The sequence below is a fragment of the Macaca fascicularis genome, chromosome X (genome assembly GCF_037993035.2).
Source record: "Macaca fascicularis isolate 582-1 chromosome X, T2T-MFA8v1.1".
Classification (NCBI taxonomy): Eukaryota; Metazoa; Chordata; class Mammalia; order Primates; family Cercopithecidae; genus Macaca; species Macaca fascicularis.
In genome coordinates this window covers 142,920,229-142,941,390 of record NC_088395.1, presented here as the reverse complement: position 1 = coordinate 142,941,390, position 21,162 = coordinate 142,920,229, and the positions used below count along the sequence as shown (strand labels likewise).

The window sequence follows — 21,162 nt, the reverse complement described above, 5'->3', positions numbered from 1 at the left end:
TGCAATCAAACTAGAACTCAGGACTAAGAAACTCAATCAAAACCGCTTAACTACATGGAAACTGAACAACCTGCTCCTGAATGACTACTGGGTACATAACGAAATGAAGGCAGAAATAAAGATGTTCTTTGAAACCAATGAGAACAAAGATACAATATACCAGAATCTCTGGGACACATTTAAAGCAGTGTGTAGAGGGAAATTTATAGCACTAAATGCACACAAGAGAAAGCAGGAAAGATCTAAAATTGACACCCTAACATCACAATTAAAAGAACTAGAGAAGCAAGAGCAAACACATTCAAAAGCTAGTAGAAGGCAAGAAATAACTAAGATCAGAGCAGAACTGAAGGAGACAGAGACACAAAAATCCCTTCAAAAAATAAATGAATCCAGGAGCTAGTTTTTTTAAAAGATCAACAAAATTGATAGACCTCTAGCAAGACTAATAAAGAAGAAAAGAGAGAAGAATCAGATAGACGCAATACAAAAATGATAAAGGGGATATCACCACCGACCCCACAGAAATACAAACTACCATCAGAGAATACTATAAACACCTCTATGCAAATAAACTCGAAAACCTAGAAGAAATGGATAAATTCCTGGACACATACACTCTCCCAAGACTAAACCAGAAAGAAGTTGAATCCCTGAATAGACCAATAGCAGGCTCTGAAATTGAGGCAATAATTAATAGCCTACCAACCAAAAAAAGTCCAGGACCAGACAGATTCACAGCCGAATTCTATCAGAGGTACAAGGAGGAGCTGGTACTATTCCTTCTGAAACTATTCCAATTGATAGAAAAAGAGGGAATCCTCCCTAACTCATTTTACGAGGCCAACATCATCCTGTTACCAAAGCCTGGCAGAGACGCAACAAAAAAAGATAATTTTAGACCAATATCCCGGATGAACATCGATGCAAAAATCCTCAATAAAATACTGGCAAACCAAATCCAGTAGCACATCAAAAAGCTTATCCACCATGATCAAGTGGGCTTCATCCCTGGGATGCAAGGCTGGTTCAACATACGCAAATCAATAAACGTAATCCAGCATGTAAACAGAACCAAAGACAAAAACCACATGATTATCTCAATAGATGCAGAAAAGGCCTTTGACAAAATTCAACAGCCCTTCATGCTAAAAACTCTTAATAAATTCGGTATTAATGGAACGTATCTCAAAATAGTAAGGGCTATTTATGACAAACCCACAGACAATATCATACTGAATGGGCAAAAACTGGAAGCATTCCCTTTGAAAACTGACATAAGACAGGGATGCCCTCTCTCACTACTATTCAACATAGTGTTGGAAGTTCTGGCTAGGACAATCAGGCAAGAGAAAGAAATAAAGGGTATTCAATTAGGAAGAGAAGAAGTCAAATTGTCCCTGTTTGCAGATGACATGATTGTATATTTAGAAAACCCCATCGTCTCAGCCCCAAATCTCCTTAAGCTGATGAGCAACTTAAGGCAACTCATTTCTCATTGATTTTTCCATAACCACGCTTGTAGATTAGGTCATTTACTGACTTCAGCTTTGGGTACCCCCATGCAATATATGGTTTTACAATCATCAACTTGTTAATTGAATCCTTGTTGAGCTTCTCAAAGGTTCCATTGAAGAAAGTGAAGAAGCTGCAACACCTTTCGGACCTTTGGGCTCAGAGCATTGCTACCTCTGATCCTGATGATAAATGCCAATTTGGGTTTGTGGGTACATAGAAAGTTGCCAGCTTTTCTTGCCATCCTAGCTATTTTGATTTCAGCTCTGTACATTTATCTATATTCCTTGTGACAGTGCTTCATTTTTTTCATACAAAAACTTCCTCCTTGCCTTTCAAAGCATCTTTTGAGCAAACTTCTTTCTCAGGCTCTGCGAAATTCCTCCACTTTTTCTTAAGGGTTTCTGGAACAGCAGGAAACTTCTCTTCGATACCCTATGGTTTCAGCCAGAAAAGAGCTAAATATGATATTTTATACAATGCTTCTTTTTCTTTTGAGACGGAGCCTTGCTCTGTGGCCCAGGTCAGAGTGCAGTGGCATGTGATCTTGGCTCACTGCAACCTCTGCCTCCCGGGTTCAAGTGATTCTCCTGCCTCAGCCTCCCAAGTAGCTGGGATTACGGGCATGGGCCACCATGCCCAGATAAGTTTTGTATTTTTAGTAGAGACGGCATTTCACCATGTTGACCAGGCTGGTCTTGAACTCCTGACCTCAGGTGATCTGCCTGCCTTGGTCTCCCAAAGTGCTGGGATTACAGGCGTGAGACACCGCAATCGCCCAAAATGCCCATTGACCCCGACGTGATAGGAACGATTTTTTTTCTTTTTCCAACTTCTATTTTAATAATAGGTTCAGCGATTGCATGTGTAGGTTTGTTACATAGGTAAATTGCATGTCACAGGTGTTTGGTATACAGATTATTACCCCAGGTAATGAATATAGTACCCAACAGAATACCATTCTCAACATAGGCCCTGGCAAAAATTTCATGGTGAAAACTTCAAAAGTAATTGCAACAAAAACAAAAATTCACAAGTGAGATCTAATTAAACTAATGAACCTCTGCACAGCAAAAGAAACTATCAACAGGGTAAACAGACAACCTACAGAATGAGAGAACATATTTGCAAACTATGCACATGTCAAAAGTCTAATATCCAGAATTTATAAGGAATTTATATAATATTTTAAAATTTGAATTTGAAATTGATCATAGATTGGCTCTATGGGGTTATATAGATCATATATGGGCTCAGATATACAGTTGAAATGAATTGTCTTTTGCCTTTTTCTAGTGTTTCTATATTGGAGAAGTTGGTGTCAATTTTAAGAGACCCTACAATTTGTTTAGCATTATTAATAAATTTTTCTTAAATAGTACATTCGGTTTTTGTCAAATAATTTCTAACTTCTTTCAATGCTTTAAAGAGAACCTGTACTTGGATGATAAATAGCCTTTTCAATTGTGATGACATGCCATGCCAAACACTGAGCTCCTGATACTCACCAAACTCGCTGTTCCTCAAAGAACTGAGAAAATAGGATGTTGAATTGATCGTGTACAGTCATATTGAAATCACCAATCTGAAATCCCTGAGTTCTTAAACTTAGAGTCTTTGAATTGTAAAAATATTAAAATATCTGTGATTGTGAATAGCATTGCTTTTAAGGCTCTTGTGCAATGGACAACCTGAACCTCTTTTCTGCACAGAAAAGCGCATTACATACAGTATGAGAGAACATGGATATTTAATGACATTTATTATGCATATTAGAATGGCATCTGTGAGGGGAATAGTGTTTGTGAATGAAGGGAAAAAATGGGAGGAGAGTTTTTATATGTATGATAAACTGAGTGGTATGATCAATTTAACCTTCTGCATCTGAAGTTGAGGAAACATCTAATGAATATTCAGTAAAAAGAGCTGCGTTTCTAGTCCTTTTTTTTTTTTTTTTTTGAGACAGGGTCTCACTCTGTCACCTGGACTTGTTTTGACTCACTGCAACCTCCACCTCCCGGGTTAAAGAGATTCTCCTGCCTCAGCCTCCCTAGTAGCTGGGATTACAGGCGTGAGCTGCCGTGACTGACCATTGTATTTTTTAAAATAAGGACAATTAAGCATCTATTTTTACAAAGGGGATCAGACCATATGTGCTATTTTGCAATTTGCTTTTTAAACTTAGTATATTTTGGATATCTTTCCATGTCAGTACATGATTTATGTCATTCTTTCTAGAAGCTGCTTAAGTATTTGATTTGATAGGTGCATTATAATTTAAATCAATGCTCCATTGATATTTGATTTTTTAAAAAAGAGTATTTTGTGTATTTATTATTTTATGGCAGAATGCCCAACATAGAGCAATATTGCAAATATTCAACTGTGCAAAAATAGTATGTGGTGGTTTAGTACAAGTGGGACTGCTTTTAAAAAAATACTGAAACAAAACTTGAGGGTACCATAAGAAACATTTAAACTAAGTGGTTTCTAGATCTGCTTAGCTTGAGATCTGTCCTCTGTAGACCGATAATGATGGTTGCTGCCCCCGACCATGATCAATATATACAGAATAATCAGTTCCAATGATCAAATGTGATCACAGCGGGTGTCCTTCTCTGTATCTTTCTACAGACATGTCTACAGACATGATCTGGCCTGGGTAAAAAGACAATGGAACTTTCTCAGTGGTTGAAAATAATAAGCATGGTACATATTCTCATGATTCTCTTGGTTCTCATTTCTATTTAGATTGCACTTAGATGGCTTCTTCAGTTTGTCATAAAGAATGAGCATTTCACCAATGCCCCTGAGAACATTGGACTATGCATCTTTGTTAAAGGCTTTTCCACATTCATCTTTAAAATCTTCAACTCACAATATATGAAGGTTCCATTATGTATGATGTCAATTCTTTGTGACCAGACTGCATCATCACCTACCCCATCGTGGTATGGAGTAGGGAAGAGAACACACTGGCCATCCAATTTGGTGATTTTACACAATAGTCTTCTATGCCTTTGAATTTTTTCCCCTTGGCAGATTTCCCAATATTCGTTGCCCAATGGGTTCTGGCAAAACCTAAGGAGTAGGAAAAGCTGAAAATGACTCCTGATGTACCACCAGAGGCCAGATTGTCAGCAAAATGCCTCCAGAACCCAAGTTGCCCCTCCAGAAGAAAAGTATTCACTTCTCCTTGGGAAAGCAGACTATATAATCCTCTATGCCTTTGTACTGTTTGTCAGAGGCAATATTTTTACACACACATTGTACCTCTGGCATTGTGAGACCACTGGGCGTCTTTCATTTCAAGAATATTATATAAATGAAATCATACAGCATATAACTTTTTGAGACTGGCTTTTTTTACTCAGCATAATTCCCTTGTGATCCATCTGAGTTGTTGCATATATCAATAGTTTATTCCTTTTTAGTCCTGAGTAGTATGCCATGATATGCATGTACCACAGTTTGTTTAACCATTTAACTATTGAAAAGCTATTGTACATTATGTAAAGTGTACAATTCAATGGCTTTACGTATATTCATAGAATTGTCCAACCATCACCAAATCAATTTTAGAACATTCTTGTTATTGCTCCCCTTCCCCCTTAAAACCCTCATACCTATGAGTGATAACTTATCATTTCCTCTCAACACTCACCCCAGTCCTAGGCAACTGCTGTTCTACTTTTATGTCGTTAGGGGTTTGCCTATTCTGAATATTTCATATAAGTGGAATCATACAATATATTATCTTTTGTGTCTGACTTCCTTCATGTAGCATAATGTTTTCGAGGTTCATTCAAGATGTAGCATGTATCCGTACATCATTAATTTTTTATGACCAATATTCCATTATAACATTTTATTTATCAATTTATCAGGTGATATGGACATTTGAGTTGTTTTCAATTTTTACTGTTATGAATAATGCTGCTGTGAGTACTTGTATATAAGTTTTTGTGTGGATATATGTTTTCATTTCTCTTGGAGTGGAATAACTGGGCCATATGGTAACTATGTTTAACATTTTGAGGAACTGCAAACTGTTTTCCACAGCAGCCCCATCACTTTACACTCTCACTAGCATTGTATGAGGATTTCAGTTTCTCCACATTCTTGCCAACGCTAGTTATTGTCTGTCTTTTTTATTATTGCCATCCAAATGGGTATGAAATGGAATCCCATTGTGGTTTTTATTTGCATTTCTCTGATTGCTAAAGATGTTGAGCATCTTTTCACGTGCCTATTGGCCGTTTGTACATCTTCTTTGTAGCAATGTCTACTCAGGCCGAGGCAGGCGGATCACAAGGTCAGGAGATCAAGACTATCCTGGCTAACATGGTGAAATCCCATCTCTACTAAAAATAAAAAAAATTAAAAAAAAAAAAAGTAGCCAGGCATGGTGGTGGGCACCTGTAGTCCTAGCTACTCGGGAGGCTGAGGCAGGAGAATGGCATGAACCCAGGAGGTGGAGTTTGCAGTGAGCTGAGATAGTGTCACTGCACTCCAGCCTGGGCGACAGAGTGAGACTCCGTCTCAAAAAAAAAAACCAAAAAAACAAAAAACAAAACAAAACCACCACTACCACCAACAAAAAAACCCAAGAAATGTCTACTCAATTTTTATCCATTATACTTATTTGTCTTTTTATTATTATTTAGTTATGAGTTCTTTATATATTCTAGATACAAGTCCCTTATCAGATATATGATTTGCAGATATTTTCCTTCCATTCTGTGGGTTGTCTTTTCACTTTCTTGATGGTGTCCTTTTGATATGGTTTGGCTGTGTCCCCACCCAAATCTCGTCTTGAATTGTAGTTCCCATAATCCCCACATATCATGGGAGGGACCTGGTGGGAGGTAACTGAATCATGGGGGCAGTTACTCCCATGCTGCTGTTCTCGTGATACTGAGTGAGTTCTCACGAGATCTGATGATTTTATAAGGGGCTTTTCACCCTTTTGTTTGGCACTTCTTGCTGCCACCGTATGAAGAAGGACATGTTCACTTCCCCTTCTGCCATGATTGTCGGTTTCCTGAGGCCTCCCCAACCATGCTGAACTGTGAGGCAATTAAACCTTTCCTTCATAAGTTACCCAGTGTTGAATATGTCTTTATTAGCAGCATGAGAATGGACAAATACACCTTTGAAGCACAAAAATTTTAATTTTAGTGAAGACCAATTTATCAATTTTTTTCCTTCTGTTGCTTGTTGTGTTGGTGTTATATCTAAGAAACCATTGCCTAAGCGACATTCACATAAATAGTCATTCTGAACTATGAGGTGACAAGCTAAGTATGGCAAGGAGGCAGGAGAGTAGAATCCTGGGTCTCTGATGATTACGAAACTGCATTTTAGGCTTGGAAAGCCAAATTCTACATTTATTTTACACAAGAGTGAGATAAAGTATTTCATTTTTAAAAATTAAGACCCTCTGTTCCTTAAAAGACACCATAAAATGAAAAACAAAGATATAAGAAGATATTTGCAAACACATATAAATGACATAAATTTCATATCTTTAATGTACAGCAAACTTTCACAAACCAGTAACAAAAAGACAAACAACCCAATAGAAAAATGGGCAGTAGGAAGGAGTATCTCACAGAAGAGGAAACATATATGGCCAATAAGCATATTAAATGCTCAACCTCATTAGTAATCATAGAAATGTAAATGTCATACCCATGAAATAACAAGATTTTAAGTCTGAAATATCAAGTGTTACCTATGACATGGAGCAATGGGAAATCATACCCTGCTTGTGGGAATGTAAATTTGTATACTCATTTTAGAAAAAAAAATGATTTGGAGATACCTATGAGGTCAAGGAATTGTAATGGGAGTAACAAGCAAGCTGGAAACATGGTAGGTTTTTTAGAAAATGTAATGTTGGGCCAGGCGCAGTGGCTCATGCCTGTGGTCCCAGCAGTTTGGGAGGCTGAGTCAGGTGGATCATGAGGTCAGGAGTTCGAGACCAGCTTGACCAACATGTTGAAACCCCGTCTCTACTAAAAATGCAAAAAAAATTGGCCAGGCCTGGTGGTGTGCACCTGTGGTCCCAGCTGCTCAGGAGGCTGGGGCAGGAGAATCGCTTGAACCTGGGAGGTGGAGGTTGCAGTGAGCCAAGATGGCGCCACTGCACTCCAGCCTGGGTGACAGAGCGAGACTCTGTCTTGAAAAAAAAAAAAAAGTAATGTTGGAATTCATGACTTAGGAGACAGAGAAATTTGTGTGATAAAAAAGTACAAGGTGTAACCTTCCAAGAGGTTAGCTAAAGTGGAGAGGAAGTATACATTTAAGATAATAAGATGTATCAGTTGGGGTCCAATCAGAACATAGACACTACATAGTAATTTTTTTTTTTTTTTCTTGAGATGGAGTCTGGCTCTTGTCGCCCAGGTTGGAGTGCAATGGCATGATCTTGGCTCACTGCAAACTCTGCCTCCCGGGTTCAAGCTATTCTCCTGCCTCAGCCTCCAGAGTAGCTGGGATTACAGATGCCCCACATGCCTGGCTAATTTTTGTATTTTTATTAGAGACTGGGTTTCACCATGTTGGCCAAGCTGGTCTTGAAGTCCTGACCTCAGGTGATCCACCCACCTTGGCCTCCCAAAGTACTGGGATTACAGGTGTGAACCACCGTGCCCAGCCTATTACATAGTAATTTTAACAAGAAAAGTTTAACATAAAGAATTAACAATAACAGGGGATTGCAGTATTGAAGGATTGGCTCGTAATAAGTGAAGGAAACTCTGAAAAATATGGGATAGCAGATATAAATAGCAGACAATATAAAAATAATGTGTAATGGCTGATACCTCTAGAGCTGTGATAACCCTCCTCTCCACCCAAGGCTGAGATCCAGGCCTTATTGGAGAAGTTGCTCTGGTGCTGAGTCGGTGGAACTTATTGGACGTACATTCTCTGGAACTTGCTGAAATATATCCCTCTACGGTGCTGGTTCACATGGAAGGTGTCTCATCAGAGATGCTTTGCTGCCTAAACACTCAAGGGTAGTGCCTGGGGAGGCTGCTACCTGCTGTTTGTTGGGAAAACCAGTGCTGCAGTAGGTAGGCAATAGGAAAGCTGGGAGCTCGGCAGGAGCTTGTGGAGTGAGCACACAGAAAACAGGAAGTAAAACCCCTTCTTCCTGCAATGTCTCTCCACCACTGCCTACTGATAAAACTTCATATCATGCCAGCTGGCAAAGTCAAAAATATTTCAAGGCCCCAGGTCCATTTTCTCAGAATAGGCATAAAGGGGAAATGAGAGGTAATAAATTGATTACAGGTTGAGAAGGTCAAGGAACTGAGGGGTCATGATGTTGGATTGTTGTTCTTGTGGATATTGAAATGACCCAAGTGTTGGCAGAAATTAGAATGGGGTAGAAGGTTAGAGACCGATAAACTCATTTCTCTAAGTGTGACCTTGGTCTATCTGTATCAGAATCAAGTGGGATACTTTGAAAACACAGATTCCTTTATCCCACTGCAGATCTTCTGAACTAGAGTATCTGGGAAGAGAGCTCACAAATATTATTTTTAAATAAGTGCCTTAGTAGATTTGAAATGAAAGAGAATCGGTTAGTAACATTTTAAACACATGAAACTAAATAGTAAAACAGGTACCAGTGTACCCAGCATTCAGTCTTAATAAATGTTCACATTTGCCTTATTTCCTGAAGATCTTTTGATTTTTCATGAAATGTTACCTATTTTAGCTTACGTTCTACGCCTCACAGGAGATGATCATATGAACATTGTTTTCTGTCAATCACTGCTTTAGGCAATAGAGAGCCTTTGAGGGTTTTTGAACAGGGGTATTAACACTAGAGGTGTTTTTGGAAAATCAACCCAAATGTGCCTTGTTAGAGAGTTCATTAGGATGAGAAGATGGAAGTGGGAAAGCCCTTGAAGAGGCAGGTTCAGTGGCCCAGACGGTGTGGTACCGAGGTTCTGAGGTAGGGTGAGAGATCTTTGCTTTTTTTTTCTCATGCTCTTGTGTGAAGCCTGCTCTTTGTGTTGCTGTGACCCCAGTCTTTGGATTCCCCCTCTCCCCACATTCCCTCAGTTCTTCAGCTCCTTCCTATCTTCATTTGAGTCCCTAACCAGCCTGGGTTTCATGGGTACCCATTTCACCTATATGCTTGCCACTGCCCTGGAATTCCTAGATTTGTTGACATTTTAGCACACCAACTGTAACTTCCAATCTTTATACAAATAGAACTGGTTCTTTTGCCTTGAGGCAGTGGCCTTGCCATTCTGATATACTTTATGACTCATAGTAATATTTGCTGTAGTGAGTGTCCAAAACGAGGCCGAGTTTTATCCAGATGACCTTGGTGAACTCAAGCCTGTTTTGGAGGAGGCTGGGTTCACAAAATTTACTCAGGCTTTGTTCTTCATCAGAAGATGTAAGTGATACCTCAATAATACTGCCAGATTTTGTTTGTCTGTAGAGTAAAATTTTGATGAGCAATTGTGAAAACTGTTCAAATGACATATAAAAATGTGTTTAAGTTCGTCAGATTTGGGAATTTTATTTATCAACAAATGGATTATGTTTTTATTTCCATTACATAGATTTGGCCATGGGTCAACATCAATGAGAACTTTTGATTAACTATACTTATTTTGCTTAAGTCACAAGTACATCAAACAAACCTTGTTATAGAACTATGGACAGACACAATAATATGAATGAGTCTGAAAATGATGATGTTGAGTTAAAGAAGCCAGGAAAAAGATAGTACCATACTGTGTACTTCCATTTATATAAGATTCTTGAAAATGCAAACTAATCTATAGACACTGAAAATAGATTGGTGGTTGCCTGGGATTTGGAGGCAAAGGGGAAAGAAAGAATTGAAAGGGCACAAGGAAGATTTTGGGGGTGATGGAAAGGTTTATCTGGATTGCATTTGTGTGATTGTATCAAAGATGTATGTATATGTCAAAATTCATTAAATCATATATATGCAGTTCCTTATGTGTCAGTTACAGCTTAATAAAATGGTAAAAATCATTAACGAGAAAAAATATTTGTTTTAAGTCATTTAAACTAACCAACAAACAAAAAATCCTTGCTATAATCAGCTACTGTCTATATCAGGGACGCCATCTGAATACATTCATTCATTTATTCATTCATTCATTCAACATTTTTTTTTTTTTTGAGACGGAGTCTCGCTCTGTCGCCCAGGCTGGAGTGCACTGGCCGGATCTCAGCTCACTACAAGCTCCGCCTCCCGGGTTTACGCCATTCTCCTGCCTCAGCCTCCCGAGTAGCTGGGACTACAGGCGCCCGCCACCTCGCCCGGCTAACTTTTTGTATTTTTTTTAGTAGAGACGGGGTTTCACCGTGTCAGCCAGGATGGTCTCGATCTCCTGACCTCGTGATCCGCCTGTCTCGGCCTCCCAAAGTGCTGGGATTACAGGCTTGAGCCACCGCGCCCGGCCTCAACATTTTTTAACATCTACCATGTATACCTGGCAGTCTGCTGGTAACACAGTGTTAAATAAAACAAACAAGACCCCGAGTTTAGGAAGCTTACATTCTGGTGGAGGAGTCAGATCATCATATCAACAAGTGATAATAGTGAAGTGTGACAAGTGTCCTGACAGAGCAAGAAAGGGCAGCTTTGAAAATGTTTAGTAGGGTTATCTAAGCTGATTCTTTGGTAGTAGATGCCTGAAGCTGTGTTGAAAAGAATTCTGAGGCTTAGCAGGAAAGAGCTATAAATGATCTGATGTCTCCCATGCTTGAGGAGAGGTGATGATGGTAAGTGCCACACATTTGCCAACATAGAGTTATACTATTAAAGTTGGCCTTATCATACATTTCCCAATAGTATGCCTATTTCAAGTGGTTCTGAAAATGTTTGAGAATGATGAAGATCTCTTGTTATAGACTTTTTTTTTTTTTTTTTTTTTTTTTTTTTTCAGAGCAGTATTTTGAGTGCAAAGTGTTTTTTTGTTGGGGAAATATGAATCTTCCACATTGTAGTGTAGATAGAGGACAAGTGCTCTTTTGTTCTCAAACATTCTATTTTTTCAAATGTATTTTACCCACTTATGTGACTGAGTCTGAGCCTTTGCTTAGGGTACTGCAGCTGGATTATGTAGTGGAACCAGGTCCAGAAAAAGAATTGCTAAAGAATGCAAGTAAACAGGATGTCAGATGTTATCCTTAGCCTATTTCCCTAAACATAGCTTTTTGGCTGCAAAGTAAAATGCCATTCTTCTAGCTTCTGCTTATACACAGTGATGGCTGGCAGCAGGCACAATCTTCGTTTGCTTGGCACGTTGTCACCATGCAACTCAACGTGTTTTGCAAGGAATCATCGTGACACACCATCTCTGGGAGATAGTATGAGGACATCCGGTTATTTCTTGGAAGAATTTTCTGCCTACCTTCTTTGAGCCCTGTTGTGCCAGCGTATCTCCCCATGAGGCTCAGATCTGTCTGACCTAAGAGCCAGTTGGCATCGTCCTCCTAACAGAAGCCAGATTTTCACTGGGGCTAGACTATTTATTGACAGTGTTTTCCCAGACTGGCCCATGAGTGTCTCATTTCCAAGGTCCCCTGAAGTGCTGGCTCACCTCTGTTTCCCAAAGCACTTGCTTGCTTGTCTCTCCTCCCTCCCCAGCATCCTTCTCACTTTCTTCCCTTATAACTTCTCGCACTCTGTGTGCGTGTGTGTGTGTATGCGTGTGTGCATGTGTTTTTCTTCTTCTTTTTTTATCCTAATGAGTTTGTTTTACAGGTTTTGAAAAGGAAAAACCAGTGTTATCCAGGATTGTTAGGTTAATTCTTATCTGTTTCCACGTCTTGGACCGTGATCTCTGTGGTTTTAAAATCCTGTATTTTGAGTGGGTTCCGCTGTTGTTTGAGAAAAGTTGCTTTAAACCTTTGCTCTACAAGCACCCGAAGAGAACTCATAAAAAGGAAGACAACAGCAGATGCAATCGCGGATGTGGCTTAGTCCTTGCAGCTGCCCCAGAGTGCTGTTTGGAGTGTACTGTCCTCAGTAATGAATCCAGAAGAACAAATCGTGACATGGCTTATATCTTTGGGAGTTTTAGATTCCCCTAAAAAGACCATCTGTGATCCGGAGGAGTTTTTAAAGTCCTCGCTGAAAAATGGGGTAGTTCTGTGCAAACTGATCAACAGACTCATGCCCGGCTCTGTGGAAAAGGTAAGGGAAATTTGTAGTCTCTTTGGGATTGCTTATCACCAGAGAGTAGCAATCATATAACTCTTGAGATTTTTCTATTTCCCAGGCCGTGGGAGTCTCCTACTTTAATATTTTTCTAAGAGTTAGACATTTTTTCTTACTGTTTTTGTAGTTTGAAAATGTAAGAAAATGAAATGTTGTTCTTTAGTAATTGGCCCCCAAATTGTAGTATAGGGAAAACCTGTGACACTACTGGCAATAGGGGACAAGGAGAACACTCATATCACAAGCTTGCTCTATCGTGGAGATGCATGTTACATCTCCTTGTGTACCGAGGACATGTTTTGAACTTGGGGTACTTATGAGTCTGTGGAAAAATAGAATGATTTATAACAGATCTTGGTGGTGTTTTTTGGCAGTTTGACTAAAATCAGTGTAGATTTCGTTTTACAAAAATCCATTGAAGGAGAGACTATATAGCAACTAAGAGTAATAATTCAAAATGTCACATAAAGTTTGTAAAAGCAATAGAAACCAGATATATGTTTCGAATGCAATGTGCGTTCAAAGTGAAACTAACTTTACTCTCTTTAAAACAATTCAAGATTTTTAATAGCTGGAAACCCATGATCACAAGAATAGATAATTTCTTAAGTAGGCACTTTAAGTAGCTTAAAGGTACAATTTTACATTTACTTTCTTAAGGTCATCATGGACTGTGAGTATATCACTTTTGCCTGCATGGACCAGTTTGTATTTTTATTGAGCAAATAAATTTACTTATAGTTTCTTAAACTTGAGAAAGAGTGATTACATAGTGATAAAATGTAAAGAAATGGGATCAAATGTAGAGAACAGCCAAGGGGAAATATAATTTTATTAAATTATCAGGGGGAAGCGAGGAAAGAGAGAGGTACCAGGGATTGCTTCCTTTCTTGAAAGCAAGAACTAAGCTAAAAAAACTGTCTTGGTCTCCCTAATTTGCCATCAGCACACTGGAATAGAAGGCATGAGAGAAAGCTTGTAAGTAGACATGACTTGCCACTAAAGGTTTGGTGACATTTGAAACAAAGATCGACCGTTTAGATTTTTGCATCACTTCCTTCAGTGGTTATTTCTCTTCCTGGATTGACAGCAGTGTTGCCCCATACCTTAAGAAGCCTGCTTTCTCTAGTTATCAGCAAATGATGAATATACTTTGCTTGGCATGGGATGACAATCTCCAAGTGACATTTCACTGTGTTCCTCTAGTTTTGTCTAGATCCCCAAACTGAAGCTGACTGCATCAACAACATCAATGACTTTCTGAAAGGATGTGCAACCCTCCAAGTGGAAGTAAGCCTACCCCGGGTGCCTTCCCTGTTGTTATTGTTTTTTTTGCTCTGCTAATCAAGATTGGTAGTAAAAGTACTTGGTTTATTTTCACTGTCATTGGCCACTGAGTTAAACAGAGGTAGCAGACTGGTGGTCCCCAGTAATGGATTGCTAGTCTGTCTTTTCCAGAAACCAGTTCCAAGCAAAACAAAACAAAATCAAAACTCAAACAATGATGTCTTTTATATACAGCATCCAAGCCCTGTAAACAGGCTTCCAGTGACAGAGCTTGTGTGGGTGTGTTCCCCTACTAAGGGGGAACCAAAAGCAGGCCACTGACTGTTGGAGAGGGTCACTGTAATCCTCCCAAGTTGAGAAAAGAGGAAAGGCCATTGTTACTCCTTCCCATTAACACTTTAGAACAGAGGCCTTGAAAAGCTGAGAGAACTTGGCTCTGAGGTAGAAATTGTGTAGTAAATTTTGTTGCATTATTTTATATTATATGGATCCCTACAGTGTGTATAGGAAGTGTTGCTGAAAGGGAGTTGATACTTCCACATGTGCATCAAGTTGCTTAACTTCACTGTGCTTCATTATTTTTATCTGTAAAATGGATATGCTAATAGCCAACTCATGGGATTGCTTTAAGAATCAAATAAGGCTGGGCATGGTGGCTCATGCCTTTAATCCTAGGCCAAGGCAGAAGGATTGCTATAGCCCAGGAGTTCGAGACCAGCCTGGACAGTATGGTGAAATGGTGACTCTACAAAAAATACAAAAATTAGCCAGGCATGGTGGCGTGTGCCTGTAGTCCCAGCTACTCGGGAGGCTGAGGTGGGATGATCGCTTGAACCCGAGAGGCGGAGGTTGCAGTGAGCTGTGATCTCACCACTGCACTCTAGTCTGAGTGACAGAAAGAGACCCTGTCTCAAAAAAAAAAAAAAAAAAAGAATCAAATAAGATACTGTGTAATAATTTAGGGCCAAGAGCTCCAACCTCATAAGATCTATGAGATAATTTATGTACAGTCCTTAACATAGGGCCTTGGGACAGAAGTAGTACTCTATATTAATAGATTAGCTTTAGTCATATTATCTGTGGACAAATAGTTGTGGTTTAAGCATTGACTCTAGTGCTAAACTTCTTGGGTTCAAATCTCAGTTCTCTCTTACTAGCAGCTTTGTGACCTTGGGCATGTTACTTAACTATGACTCTAGGCCTCAGTCTCCCGACCTACAAAATGGGAATAATAGTGGCACCTAACTCTTAGGATTAGTGTGACCTTTTGTAAAAATATTATTTCAATAGTTTGGGGGGAACAGGTAGGTGGTGTTTGGTTACATGGATAAGTTACTTAGTGGTGATTTCTGAGATTTTGGTGCATCCATCACTTGAGCAGTGTACACTGTACCCAATGTAGAGTCTTTTATCCCTCACCCCACTCCCACCCTTCCCCCTGAGTCCCCAGAGTCCATCATATCATTCTTAGGCTTTTGCATCCTCATAGCTTAGCTCCCCTTATAAGTGATAACATATGTTGTTTGGTTTTCCATTCCTGAGTTACTTCCCTTAGAATAATGGTCTCCACCTCCATCCAGCTTGTTACGAATGCCATTATTTTGTTCCTTCTTATGGCTGAGTAGTATTCCATGGTGTGTGTGTGTGTGTGTGTGTGTGTGTGTGTGTGTGTGTATGTGTGTGTATGTATATATATATTACCTTTCCTTTATCCACTTGTTGGCTGATGGGCATTTAGGCTGGGTCCATAACTTTGCAATTACAAATTGTGCTGCTATAAATATGTGTGTGCAAGTGTCTTTTTCATATAATGACTTCTTTTCCTCTGGGTAGATGCTCAGTAGTAGGATTGCTGGATCAAATGGTAGTTCTACTTTTACTTCTTTAAGGAATCTTCATACTTAAGGTTTTCCATAGTGGTTGTACTAGTTTACATTTCCACCTGCAGTGTAGAATTGTTTCCTTTTCACCACATTCATGCCAACATCTAATATTTTTTAGTTTTTTAATTGTGGCCATTTCTGCAGGAGTGAGGTGATATCTCCTTGTGGTTTTGATTTGCATTTCTGATGCTTAGTGATGTTGAGCATTTTTTCATATGTTTCTTGGCCATTTGTATATGTTCTTTGAGAACTGTCTATTCATGTCTTAGCCCACTTTTTGATGGGATTATTATTATTATTATTATATTTTGAGACTGAGTCTCACTCTGTTGCCCAAGCTGGAGTGCAGTGGTGTGATCTTGGCTCACTGCAACCTCCACCTCCCCAGTTCCAGCGATTCTCCTGCCTCAGCCTCCTGAGTAGCTGGGATCACAAGCGCCCGCCACCACATCTGGCTAATTTTTGTGTTGTTAGTAGAGACAGGGTTTCACCATGTTGGCCAGGCTGGTCTCAAACTCCTGACCTCAGGTGATCCACCCATCTCGGTCTCCCAAAGTGCTGGGATTACAGGCATGAGCCACCATACCCAGCCTATTTGTTTATTTTTATTATTTATTTATTTATTTAGTTTTGCTGATTTGTTTGAGTTCCTTGTCGATTTTGGATATTAGACCTTTGTCAGATGCATAGTTTGTGAATATTTTCTCCCACATTGTGAGTTTTCTGTTTGCTTTGCTGATTATTTCTTTTGCTGTGCAGAAACTTTTTAGTTTAATTAGGTCCCATCTATTTATCTTTGTTTTCGTTGCCTTTGTTTTTGAGTTCTTGGTCATGAACTCTTTGCCTAAGCCAATATCTAGAAGAGTTTTTCCAATGTTACCTTCTAGAATTTTTTTTTTTTTTTTTTTTTTTTTGAGACGGAGTCTCACTCTGTCGCCCAGGCTGGAGTGCAGTGGCCGGATCTCAGCTCACTGCAAGCTCCGCTTCCCGGGTTCACGCTATTCTCCTGCCTCAGCCTCCCGAGTAGCTGGGACTACAGGCGCCTGCCGCCTCGCCTGGCTAGTTTTTTGTATTTTTTAGTAGAGACGGGGTTTCACCGTGTTAGCCAGGATGGTCTCGATCTCCTGACCTCGTGATCCGCCCGTCTCGGCCTCCCAAAGTGCTGGGATTACAGGCTTGAGCCACCGCGCCCGGCCACCTTCTAGAATTTTTATGGTTTCAGGTCTTAGATTTAAGTCCTTTATCCATCTTGAGTTGATTTTTGTAGAGAGGTGAGAGATAAGAGATGAGGTGAGAGATGAGGATCCAGGTTCGTTCTCCTACATGTGGCTTGCCAATTATCCCAGCACCATTTGTTGATTAGGGTGTCGTCTCCCCGCTTTATGTTTTTGTTTGCTTTGTCAAAGACCAGTTGGCTGTAAGTATTGGGCTTTATTTCTGGGTTCTCTATTCTGTCTCATTGGTTTATGTGCCTATTTTTATACCACTACCATGCTGTTTTGGTAACTATAGGCTTGTAGTATAGTTTGAAGTCGGGTCATGTGATGCTTCTAGATTTGTTCTTTTTGCTTAATCTTGCTTTGGCTATGTGTGTTCTTTTTGGGTTTCATATGAATTTTAGTATTGTTTTTTCTAGTTCTGTCAATAATGATTATGGTATTTTGATGGGAATTGCATTGAATTTGTAGATTGTTTTTAGCAGTATGGTCTTTTTCACAATATTGATTCTACCCATCCATGAGCATGGGATGTGTTTCCATTTGTTTGTGTCATCTATGATTTCTTTCAGCAGTGTTTTGTAGTTTTCCTTGTAGAGATTTTTTTACCTCCTGGGTTAGGTATATGCCTAAGTATATTCTTTTTTTTGCAGCTGTTGTAAAAGTGGTTGAGTTCTTGATTTGATTCTCAGCTTGGTTGCTGTTGGTGTATAGTAGTGTTACTGACATATGGATTTTGTATCCTGAAACTTTACTGAATTCATTTTTCAGATCCAGGAGCTTTTTGGATGTGTCTTTAAGGTTTTCTAGGTATACGATCATATCATCAGCAAGCAGTGAGAGTTTGACTTCCTCTTTACCGATTTGGATGCCCCTTATTTCTTTCTTTTGTCTGATTGCTCTGGCTAGGACTTCCAGGACTATGTTGAACAGAAATGGTGAAAGGGGGCATCCTTATCTAGTTCCAGTTCTCAGGAAGAATGCTCTCATATTTTCCCTGTTCAATATAATGTTGGCTGTGGGTTTGTCATAGATGGCTTTTATTACCTTAAGGTATGTCCCTTCTATGCTGATTTTGTGGAGGGTTTTAATCATAAAGGGATGCTGGATTTTGTCAAATGCTTTTTCTGCATCTATTGAGATGATCATGTGATTTTTGTTTTTAATTCTGTTTATGTGGTGTATCACATTTATTTACTTGCATGTGTTAAACCAAGCCTGCATCCCTGGTATGAAACCCATTTGATCATTGTGTGTTATCTTTTTGATATGCTATTGGATTCAGTTAGCTAGTATTTTGTTGAGAATTTTTACATCTGTGTTCATCAGGTGTACCGGTCTGTAGTTTTCTTTTTTGTTATGTCCTCTTCTGGTTTTGGTCTGAGGGTAATACTGGCTTCATAGAATGACTTAGGGAGGATTCTCTCTTTCTCTGTCTTTTGGAATAGTTTTAGTAGGATTGGTACCAATTTTTCTTTGAATGTCCAATGGAATCATGTGACGTTTCAATGAATTCAAATATATGAAAAGGCCCCAGAAGAGTGCGTGGAATGTGGTAAGTATTCTCAGCGTGGTAGATATTATTATTAGCAATACTGGTAGCTTTGCCCCAGATAAACTTTGCTTCCTTCACCATTTTTCCTAAAGTTAGCCCTAGGGCCAGGTTATATCTGACTCAGAATATTTTATTCCACTTTCCCCTATTGCCCAATTTGCACCCTCTCTCTCAATCTCTGTTTCTTTCTCTCTCGCTGTTTATGTGTGGGTCTGAGTCTGTGACTTTTGAGGTTGGTGTGATGGGCAACCACTTTATATCCCTTATAGAATAATGTCTACTATGGAATTTTCTCTTTTTCTATTATGGTCCAGACTCTTCAGGAAATTTAAAATTTTTCTTTAATAAATGCTGAGATATTTTCCTTTTTTTTTTTTTTTTTTTTTTTTGGGAGACAGAGTTTTGCTCTGTCACCCAGTCTGGAGTGCAGTGGTTTCATCTCCGCTCACTGCAACCTCTGCCTCCTGGGCTCAAGCGATTCTCGTGCCTCAGCCTCTCAAGTAGCTGGGATTACAGGCATATACCCGGCTAATTTTTGTATTTTTAGTAGAGACAGAGTTTCACCATGTTAGCCAGGCTGATCTCAAGCTCCTGACCTCAAGTGATCTGCCTGCCTCGGCCTCCCAAAATGCTGGGATTACAGGCATGAGCCACCGCACCTGGCCAATACCATGGTATTTTTTTTTTTTTTTCAAATAAAAACATGGTGAAGTTGCCAATGATTTCTGCATTCTAAAGCTGCCAGAAGGTTTGCCGGGCTTCTTTGCAGTTCTAAGAATACTGGATGATACAGAAATACCTTCCAGGTTAGGCATTGTTCAGGATTTTTCTGATAACTAACGCTTACTCCTTTAAGCACCAATGCTTAAAATATTCTTCCACTTTGAATAGAAATATTTTTTAAAGTTATGTTTATTACTTTTATTTTTTTATGGGACACTTCACAAATTTTTGTGTTATTCTTGTGCAGGGGCCATACAAATATTCTCTATCTCATTCCAATTTTAGTATATGGGCTGCTGAAGTGAGCACAAGATAGAAATATTTCTAAAATGTATGTCTTAATTTTCTCTCTTCTTAAATAAGAGACACTGGAAACATTTTTATCTCTTTTTGATAATTCTTGCTGACCTGAACATTATATGAATATTGTAATGAGGCAATATCTGGCATCGTGGTTAAGCACATGCCTTCTCTAGTTTGACAGACCTAGATTAGAATCTTGGCTTGGTCAATTACTGGCTGCATAACTCTGGGAAAGTTACTTGACCTCTCTATGCTCCTTTTTCCTTATCTGTATAATGGAGACATTAATAATATCTGCTGTATATGATTGTTTTAAGGATCAAATGAGATAATACATCCAAGGCACTTAATATAGCACTGCACATAAGGCATGCACAATAGCTGTTTTCTGTGGTGTTATTACTAGGTAATGTTCTTTGCATTGCTGTGTGCAAAATTATTCTTGTAAGGGATATATAGGAGCCATATCAAGGCACTCCTAGAACCCAGAAAGAAGTCTAATAATCAGTACATAAGGAATGAGACCAAAAGCTGAGCTGGGGAGCATAAAGCAGCCAAGAAGACTCATCATCTTGTCTCAAGCTTCCAGGTAGCTGGAAGACAGACCTAAACATAAATATTTGCAAATGTCACTGGATAGAGTCTCTCTCAGGCCCAAAGTGCCTGGCACAGTGCCTGGCATAGGACATACCTAATGGATTTTTGTTGACTCTATAAAACTGTAGATGTACAAAAAGCAAGAAGAGCAGGACTTGATTGTTGCTTAGAACACACTATTATTTATCTAAAGAAAGAATACTGGCTTGAAATTGTCAGCTTGAAAATGCAGAAAAATGGAGCCGCACATGCAGCACCATACCGACAAATTGAGTATTGGGCTCTGAGGCATGGTGACCACATTAAAAAAGCTGTTGCCTTCTGGTCCTCTGGGTGGCCAGTTGGCTTCTCCAAGTGACCTCCATCTGTGTGTTCTCATATGGCTACAATGTCGTAGGGTCTTTAGAGGATCACACATTTAGTAACTGATCAGGAAAGTCTGCTGAGACATCTGGGAACAAAGCGCTCTCTGAAGCACCCCACCATCTTCTTGATAGTGTCCTTTGTAACACAATTTTTTTGTTGTTGTTGTCTGTTTGTTTGAGAAGGAGTCTCGCTCTGTCGCCCAGGCTGGAGTGCAGTGGCACAATCTCGGCTCACGGCAACTTTGGCCTCTTAGGTTCAAGTGATTCTCATGCCTCAGCCTCCCAAGTAGCTGGAATTACAGGCGCCTGTGACTATGCCTGACTAATTTTTGTATTTTTAAGTAGAGATGGGGTGTTGCCATGTTGGCCAAGCTCTCCTGGCCTCAAATGATCCACCTGCCTCAGCCTCCCAAAAGGCTGGGATTACAGGCGTTAGCCACTATGCCTGCCCCATAAAAGTGTATTAATTAGACATTTTTGTTTT

At 39.5% G+C, this 21,162-nt stretch overlaps 2 protein-coding genes and 1 non-coding gene across 6 annotated transcripts in view; 2 read left to right on the top strand and 1 right to left on the bottom strand.

Moving 5' to 3' along the window:
- Positions 1 to 5,910, top strand: part of RBMX (RNA binding motif protein X-linked) — a 96,898-nt gene extending 90,988 nt beyond the window's left edge. The window contains exon 15 of the transcript XR_012429912.1: positions 4,267 to 5,910. The gene's annotated coding sequence lies outside the window, so the exon portion shown is untranslated. The remainder of the gene's footprint in view (positions 1 to 4,266) is intronic.
- A 6,176-nt stretch (positions 5,911 to 12,086) lies between these two features.
- ARHGEF6 (Rac/Cdc42 guanine nucleotide exchange factor 6) overlaps positions 12,087 to 21,162 on the top strand; it is a 120,077-nt gene continuing 111,001 nt past the window's right edge. For all 4 annotated transcript variants that reach the window (XM_015444052.4, XM_045384101.3, XM_005594706.5 and 1 more), the window contains exons 1-2: positions 12,087 to 12,724; positions 13,955 to 14,038. In XM_015444052.4, coding sequence (XP_015299538.2) covers positions 12,560 to 12,724; positions 13,955 to 14,038 — 249 coding nt within the window. In that variant the 5' untranslated portion in view covers positions 12,087 to 12,559. The remainder of the gene's footprint in view (positions 12,725 to 13,954; positions 14,039 to 21,162) is intronic.
- On the bottom strand, positions 19,616 to 19,722 carry LOC123571454 (U6 spliceosomal RNA). The gene has a single exon (XR_006695617.2). It is a non-coding gene; the product is annotated as a U6 spliceosomal RNA (small nuclear RNA).